Raw genomic sequence first — 9,127 nt, forward strand, 5'->3', positions numbered from 1 at the left:
CTCATTGTTTTACGGGAAATAGCAAACGCATGGAGGCAAGAGGTGAATTCACTACAGGCCGGCATGAACGCGTGTTTGAGTGCTCTCCTGAGAGATAAAGATTAAAGACAGTGGGGTTAACAGGCACGAGGCAGGAGCCAACACATTCATGGAACTGTGGAAGGAAGGATGGTTGACGCCCCCTGAGATCAAACTATTATTCAAAGGTGTTGTTGTAATGCGCTAGTTTATTATTGTTTATATTAAATCAACCATAAGTTGGAGATCACGAGGGGTTAAAGAGGTTGATGAAACATGCCCTTGGGCACACAGGTATGCATGGTGTTACAGCACTGATGCAAAATAAGAAAAACAAACAAAAAACAAGCACCACAATTAGTTTCCAAGTCTGTTCCCGCTATATTCCCTGCTGTTTGTCTGCAACACGCCATAACAGGTCATATCTACACTTCATCATTACGCTCAATCCTATAGGTCAGACGCCTTTACTCTTTCAGCCTAGAATCACTCAGCCAAACATTATGTGACTTTAACGAGACATTAAACTGCATGCTCTCTCATAAATGTGTGCTATGTGTTTCCTCCTCCTACAAGCAAATCCATAGAAAGCTAAGATAAAACTCACCACTCCAATAAATGGTGACAGGATAAGAAGAGAGTGTACACCGTTAACTTATTGGTACACACACACACACACACATACACACAACGCAGGGCTCTATCGTCTGATCTATTTGAGGGGGATTTGTTTGCAGACTTGGCACCCACCCCCTTAGACGAAATGTGACACTGGAGAATCTGGCGTAGCACTTGGCTTTTCAGTCAACCAAGGACCAAAACAGGCCGAGCTACAAATAACTCGGAGTGAAATGCTGCACTTCGACTTTCCATTGAAAGAACCTTGTGTGCATAGATGTGGTTGAGTGGTGGTAACATAAGATCTAATGTCATGTAAAGTTAAAATCCAATTATCTCACTTTATGAGCTTAAAGAAAACATTAGCCCATGTGGACAGGACAAACCTCAAACCTCCAGTAACTGTCCTTTTGCATGACACACATAAAATCGCCTGAATCGCCACATTTTGCACAAATCCTGGAAACTCTCTGACCGTAACCCCATTATCCTGTACGTGCTTCCTTTTCTGGCATAGCGTGATATAGCGGAAACACAGGGGAGACAGGAAGAGGAATAACTAGGAACAATTCAGGGGAACATCACAAACGAAAAGAAAGATACATGAAAGAGGACTTTTCCCAAGGAGGGTGAACATGGAACACAATGCTGGTATTGTCAGTCCATCTAAGTGAGGGGTCTCACTTTAGTGGTTAAACGAAAACACATTAACCGTCTTTATCAGCCCCAGGAGACCGAGAATAAACAAAACACTCCCAAAGACTTGCGGAGACAACTCACCATGGAGAACCAACATAAACTCTCCAAGAGCTGGCACATTCTGCAACACAGCTGGGACACAAACCCCACTCACGCATACTTTGACACAGTTTGACAACAGACACACTCGTCAGGGCAACATCAACAAACAATCCTTGAGTAGTTTCATTATTTGATTTGAAAAACAAATAATTTAGAAGTCTGTACAACATTTCCCATATTCATAATTTGGCATTATTTACCTGTATTTGAGATCATTGACAAAGCTGCTGCCGAGCTTCTCTTCAATGGCCTTCTTAGTTTCATCCAGAAGACTTTTGACAGCTGAGTCTCCTACAGCCAGTGTGACAATGCGGCCCGCCGGCAGGGTCCGCAGCAGCTGGGTGAGCTGCCGACTGTCATTACGAGACTCGTGTGTGTCGTAGCGTTCAGACACCAGCACAGCGGCTGTGTCTTGGTCCAACACGCGTAAGTTGATCCCCCGGCTGAAGTTCCGCTGGAAGGAATAATCCCCTGTGGCCAGACCGGAGGCCGGGACACTTCGGGTCAGCAGGGACCAGGAAACTCTCTCAGTACCGTGTAGCTCCAGAGTCCCGCCGCTCATGACGCCTATGAACTTGCGGCCCATTTCAGGCACTTCAGGGACTGCCTTGTCGTCAGAGCGGCCCACGAGTGCAATGGTGGCTCGAGAACGGTAGCGACATTTGGGAGCACCGATGTGCAGGGCTCCACCGTCTTCTATAAGGATGTGACGTGTTCTCAAGGTTATGTTTTTGGAGCCGTCAGCGTTGTCTGCAAACACTACCTGACCTGTGAAGAGGCAGCGAAAATCACAAGTTATTTTGTGCTGTATGTTACATCCTCACATCCACAAGCTGAACTTGACCTGCTGAACGATGTCACTTCTCATATATTAAATATATTACATAAACGTGAAAACAATCAATGTTACAACTCAAAATGCTACAAATAATGCACCTTGGTGTGCTTACCTCCTGACTGGATGGTTAGTGTATGGAAGGTAGCAGAAGCATCCAATCTAAACAAATGTCCCCTCCTGACGATAACAGCCTTCCCTGGATGGTGGCCTGGGTTCCAGCTACTAAGGGATAGGTTGTGGTCCGGACAATTCTCTGCAAACATGACCAATCAGTGATAAATTACAGAACCTCATGCTTATTAGACAGGGATATATACACAGATGGAGCAGGGAGCACATGCAGCAAGTTGAGAAGCCATGGGTTACATAAAGAGATATATATTTAAAAAAGAAAAAAACCTAAACATCTGAATTAGTAATTCATAATACTGACCGTCCAACACATCTCCACTTGTGAGAGTAAGGACCAGGATGAGGGTGAGGAAGAAAGCCCCCATCGACACTCCGAAACAGATCAATGTGTTCTTTCTTTGTCGGAGGCTCTGAGCGAGCACCCTACGCTGGTTCTCCTCTGACAGGTTGAAAGTGGCTCTACGCTCAGGCGGGGGGCCGTGAGGTTTTATCGGAGGAGGCGGTGGAGCTTTGGCAGGTGGTGGCGAACGGACTGGAGCCACCCGCCCGGGGACATAACCTGGAGACCTCTGGTGGGTGACGTGGGACGGAGCCACAAAGACCGGGAAGCGGCTGGGCCCATCACTCGTCGGCATGGTATACGTGTCTGCTACCTGAGAGGAGAAAAATGACTGTGGATTAACCCTTGTGTGGTGTTCATGTTTTTGTTACTCAGCCAATGTCCGCCGGTCTGTTGGACCCACCCCATTATTGGGTTTTTAAATCAATACAGCTTTTACACATTTTTTGACATCCATATTTCTCCACTTGCTGGCTGCTGAGGGGCTCGTCTTTGAGCTGCCTGATGGACAGTCTCATCCTCTTCATCATACTCATTGTCAGACTCTGAATTGACAGAAATGTGATCCTAATATTCTGAAAACTCTTCCTCTTCATCTTCATCTTCCAAAAGTTCTCTCTCTTCTAAAATCATTTCTAAAGCCCTCTGAGCGGAGAGTCTTTTTGCCATCTTGATCGATTGCGATAAGGAGCCACACAGCCAATTTGCAGCTGGGATATAGTGTAAGAAAATATAGACTAGTTCCCGCAAGACAGAGGGTAAAATGTGCGGGAATGTGGGAGCAGACAGGTGTCTGTGCTTGAAATGAAACAACCTCATGCGGGAACAGCAGGAGCAGAAAGACAAAACTCAGTACAATGTGCAGTCATTGAAAAATGTTCTCTTTTATATGTTCTTCATAGAAAATGAGCCAAGGCCAATGAGTCTGGGGTCCCACAGACCTCAAACACCACACAAGGGTTAACTGAGGATGTTTTTTGGGATACTCAGAAAAGTGGCATTGGGACTACTGTCAAAGACTAACAACAAATAGATTTACTTTTGCACTGTCTCTCACATCCAATGTTGTATTAACTTAAAAAACTAAATGTTACTTTGATGGCAGCTTGATTCTTTTCAAACTGAAGTCATTGGTTTGTTGTCAGCAAAACTATTTGAATAACACACAGTTTAAAGCATAAATTGTAGGCAGAAGTTGGTAAAATAGTAAAATGATGTGTTAAGGGGTGAGGCATAAAAGGGGGGAAAAAGAGGTCAGGCAGAAGAGGTCAAGAGGGAGGAAGAAGACACTAAAAGAGCACATAAAGTGAGAGTAAAAACAGTAGGAGGTGAAGGAAGAAAAAAGGGCTGATTCTTGGGAAACAGGCAATAACCCTTAGAGCATCTCATCCGTGGTGGGTAAAGATCCAGGGTGTGGGTCTTAAAAAGAAATTAATCTATTACTCAACAATGGTCAGCTTCTCCTCTGGCTGGTTTGGCTAGGACAGACTGAGATTGGCTGCTCTTGTCCACGGCAACGAAGGAGGTTGTGAATAATGGATCGCAACATTCCTCAAACTATGTTAACACTGCAAAAACAGATGGCACCAATTACAGTAGGAAAGGAGGAGAGTGCCAGCTCGTGTCTGCGCTGACTTTATTTCACACAACTGGAGGAGGTAGCACAAAATGAACTGAAGCCTAGGACATACACACACACACACACACACGGAAAAGGTCATATGGACACACACCTGTACACACAAACACGCAGGGGTACAGGAAATGACACTGCAGAGAAAAAGGCTTCAATGGCACTTTTCTCTAACACAAACACCCTGTACCACTGTAATGACATTACTTCTTGCTACTACAGGTCTAATCTTCCCTTACATAAAGTCAGCAAGTTGAAACGTTCACACGTTGAGATTCTGCAGTCTTTTTAAGAGGTTGTTAAAAGTTCAAAAGTGCAACAACTGTCCGATACTGGATCGGATATTGGGCTGATACTGACTCAAATAGTTGGATCAGATATCGGTGACAATGGGGACGATCTATTCAATTTCTATGTTTATATACTATATACATTATAGACTTGAATTGTAATTCCTATTCCAGGTGTACGAATTATTATTCTAATGATAAATAACAATTCTGTAAATTTCTATATGTATTCATTTGTCATATTTAGTTTGACAAAGTTAGGAAAGACATGTTTAGGTCAAGCCTGATGTTGCTTAACAAACAAGGCAAAAGTGAGCATGGCTCACATACCGTCGCTCACTGCTTGACCCCTACTAAAGTAGGGCCAAAGGTTTTCCCCTTTTGGAACTAATGGCATTTGTCTATTGAGCACAATCTAGCTTGTTATTATCAAAAATGTAGGGCATCCTGGACTTCTTACCCCCAAAAGGCAGAACTACAGCACACTGTTAACCATCATACCAAATGTGAAGTTCCTAAGTGAAATAGTTTCCGAGTTCTGCTCCGTACACGAGGGCGGACGGAAGGACGGACACACGGAGGGCTATATACCCCCGACTACGCTGTCGCGGGGGTATAATAAATGAATGATCCCAGTCACTTCCACACAGTGAGTCATACAGCTTATTAATTAAACACTGGTATCAGATCGGTACTCTGTATCGGCCGATACCCAAAGCCCAGGTATCACTATCGTCTCGGGACTGAAACAGTTGGATGGGTGCATCCCTTAAACCAAAGAGAGCCTGAAAGTGATGACTTTCAGACTGTAAATCATCAGAATGTGTATCAGTGCTTCACACACAAATATGTGGACAGACTCACGTACACTCCCGTGCCAATCCACAGACACACACACACACAACACATTGTCTTGCCAAGCCAATTAGTCATCATTTTAGCCCAGAGCACAACAAACCTCTTCAACTCATAAACAAAGCAATGTACATTCAAGGGCTGCTCAACAAGGGCTCAGTCATTTAGTTAGGCCACAATATAAGCTGAGCCCAACAGCAGCCGTTTCACCCACTTCAACCTGAATCATCCCATTATAGTGTCTCTGAACCATTCCTCTTAAGACTGATAATTCTCCAAACCTAAACTGGAATGTAATCAAGAAAGACATGCTCATTACCCTTTCTTTTAGATGTTTATATTCTCACGGTCTGTGCCCTGCATCAGACGGACTCAGTGGGAGCCCTGTGATGGGATGATCCCCAGGCATCAGTCTTTTTTACAACCCTATCTCAGGCTATGTTTTTATTCACATTCCTCACCATAAAAAAAGGGCCAAGCTGGTCCTGCTCCCCTGCTACTAACTGACCTGTCAGAGCACAAAGAGATGTGGACTTACGCACCTTGGGGCTATTCAACAACTTCTGGAAAATACACTCATTACAAGGCTTCTCATGGACCTCATGTATTTCCTAAAAACTAGGGACTCACTCATGGCCTTCCTCACGCTCATATTTTCCTGATTTCAGAGCTACTGAATATCAAACAGATGTTTGGGGGAAACACTGGACTGGAGTCAAAGCGGGACAGACCATCACACATTCCTCAGCTGTAAAATCATCCTGTACTTTGGAAATCGACATTGGCAGTGTAACAAACAGTACCCACGTGTTGTGTATATTAACCTTCTGAGACCCACAATAGACACATTTTTGTCTTTTTAAGGGGAGGACAGGGGGTGTTTAACAGGTCAACAGTAGATGTCACATAGAAGTGGTGTACATCATCTGAAAGCTGGGAACCTGAAGATGAATTTGAGATGCAGCTCAGCATTGTGTGTCAAATTGTTCTACTCATAAATCAGAATTTAAAAAAAATAATTAATGAATTATTAAAATACATTTTGAAAGTGTATAAGGGCTAAGAACATTATGATAGAAGATGATGGGCATTGCCATGCTCACTTATGTCTCATTAGTTGTTGAAGCAATTTTTGGGTTGATACCATTTGTTACACAGATTTGGTGCTGAATTTAACCACTTTTTACCACTCGAGAATTGATCAAATATGATCAATAATCGCTCCAAAACACCACAATAAGACACCAAGACCTTGAGGAACACCATAGAAAAATCCATGCTGTGATTTAGTGTCAAAAACTTTTGACATTTGGAGATTTCTGCGAGAATTGCATTTTTCAGCATTTGGATGGCAAGCACTTCTGTTCTGGAAACTGCTCAGAAACCCCCTTATTGTCAATCTAGCTAGGGAAGCCACCCATCCTCTGAATGCTCTAGGTCTCTAGTTTGTAGCTGTAAAGTTTCATGAGGCTGTAATTATCCTTGAGGTCACCACAGGTCATTTTATACAGCAGTGAGGTCAAGTTTTAAAAAAAAGGTCTCACTACAATGAATTGGCTACTATGGGGACTAACATCATCGCACATGAATACAGTTGGGCTCATTGGATCCACAAGAGTCTCAGCTTTACAGTGACACACAATTTATGCAATTCAAAGACTGTTTGCAGTATGCAGAAATATTCAAACACATCATTTTAGAATAGGCGAAAATAAAAAACTGCACGGTGTTTGCCCAAAACTGCGTGTGATTATCATAAAGTGGACATGTATGTAAAGGGGAGACTTGTGGGTACCAATAAAACCCATTTTCATTCACATATCTTGAGGTCAGAGGTCAAGGAACCCTTTTGAAAATGTCCATTCCAGTTTTTCCTCGCCAAAATGTACCCCAACTTTGGAGCGTTATTTAGCGGTACTTTAGCACTTTAACCCTCCTTCCCGACAAGCTATAGTGTGATACATGGTACCAGTGTATTCCTTAGGTTTTCTAGGTTCATATGATATTAGTAACTTCACTCTGGCTCTAAAACTGAGCCTGCTACAGCCTCTGAAATACAGTAAAGTCGGTCGGGATTGACACATGATTTTTTTTCCAGATTACCTGTCTCATGCACTACTGTCAGGATATAATCACATTTGCTCCGTTTCTACCCACTGCAGCTTTAATAACGAGGTGAAATAAGGTGTGTTAAAGGGGAGGATTTCATTACTTGTGTTGATTTACGGGCTTGTTGTGGCCCGAAGTGATTTCCACACAGCTTCCACACAACACCTTTCTTCACGGTTCAAGAAGCATAACGTTACTAGCTAGCTAGGTTAATACTATATATTTTAAAGGGTAACTAGTTACTGGATAGTATATCATCGACATATCCCCGCAAAATTGAAAACCTAAAGGATAACACGTGGTACATGTCACACAGTATATGTTAACTTAAAATATTAAAACACAGTTTCGTTATAAGTGGGTTTTCTCCACTTTGACAGTTAAAGGGGACATAGTATAAAAAAGTGAGATTTTCATGTTTTTTTTATTATAAAGCAGGTTTAAGTGCCATATAAATACTGTGAAAGTATCAAAACACTCAATCCACAGAGAAATACACACAGCCCGTATTCAGAAACTCTGCATTTGAAACAAGCTGTCAGGATTTCTGTCCATTTGTGATGTCACAAATATACAATATTTAGACCCCTTTACGCAGTTTTAAACATAAAAATTCTAAATGTGTCCCAGTTTATTCCTGGTTGCAGTGTATGTTAATGACATCAGCTAACAGGAAGTACACATGGACCCAAGCTGTTGCCTCAATTCCATTGAAATGCACTAAAACCGAGCGTTTCAGACAGAGGGTAAATACCGGCATATTCAGGCAGACAGTATGAGGAAAATAAAGTTGTTTTTTTAACATTACAGCATGTAAACATGTTCTAGTAGAAACACAAAATACAAGTATGAACCTGAAAATGAGCACGATATTGGACCTTTAAGGTAACGTTAACTTGCGGATGGAACACGTATCGTTAGACACACACCCTTAAAAGCACTAATTGTCACGTTTTACTAGCTTATTAAACCCTCACGAGGAGCCTCTTCACAAGACAATAAATCAAAGTTTCCCCCGGTGAATCCTCTACCAACCCCACCGGTTGACAGACAGACAGACACGGAGACAATGTGACCGGTGGGTCGGTGAGCTCGGACCTACCGGTGGTGAGACTGTCCTGCTGCTCTCCCGCTCTGTCCATCCGCCGTTTAAAGCGCTGACCCGGTGCTGCTGGTGGTGATGGTGGTGGTGGTGAATAAGTTCTCACCCTTGCAAAGTTTGCTTTCCCGTGTCCCCTTTTTATATACTTTTTCTTTACATGGTGTTTTTTTCTGCTGGTGGGCTGTCGTCCCGTCCGTCGGTCAGCCCCCCTGTCCTGTCCCTGTCCGGTCCCACCGAGAGGCAGAACGAGGCGCGGCTTCACGAAGAGAGGAAGTGATGATGCGTTCAGCGTCAGTCGGACAAAACAGCGCTAACAACCAGGCAGAGCCTCAGAGATACATGATTAGATGAGATTATGGGATAAAATTATATAGTTTAAAAGACTCCTTTT

At 43.1% G+C, this 9,127-nt stretch overlaps 1 protein-coding gene across 2 annotated transcripts in view; it reads right to left on the reverse strand.

The window, feature by feature from the left end:
• Positions 1 to 8,889, reverse strand: part of cemip2 (cell migration inducing hyaluronidase 2) — a 32,060-nt gene extending 23,171 nt beyond the window's left edge. For both annotated transcript variants that reach the window (XM_074638316.1, XM_074638317.1), the window contains exons 1-4: positions 8,733 to 8,889; positions 2,709 to 3,056; positions 2,388 to 2,528; positions 1,638 to 2,205 (exon numbers count right to left, since the gene is read on the reverse strand). In XM_074638316.1, coding sequence (XP_074494417.1) covers positions 1,638 to 2,205; positions 2,388 to 2,528; positions 2,709 to 3,042 — 1,043 coding nt within the window. In that variant the 5' untranslated portion in view covers positions 3,043 to 3,056; positions 8,733 to 8,889. The remainder of the gene's footprint in view (positions 1 to 1,637; positions 2,206 to 2,387; positions 2,529 to 2,708; positions 3,057 to 8,732) is intronic.
• Positions 8,890 to 9,127: the final 238 nt, after the last annotated feature.

Source organism: Sebastes fasciatus, chromosome 6, assembly GCF_043250625.1.
Source record: "Sebastes fasciatus isolate fSebFas1 chromosome 6, fSebFas1.pri, whole genome shotgun sequence".
Classification (NCBI taxonomy): domain Eukaryota; kingdom Metazoa; phylum Chordata; class Actinopteri; order Perciformes; family Sebastidae; genus Sebastes; species Sebastes fasciatus.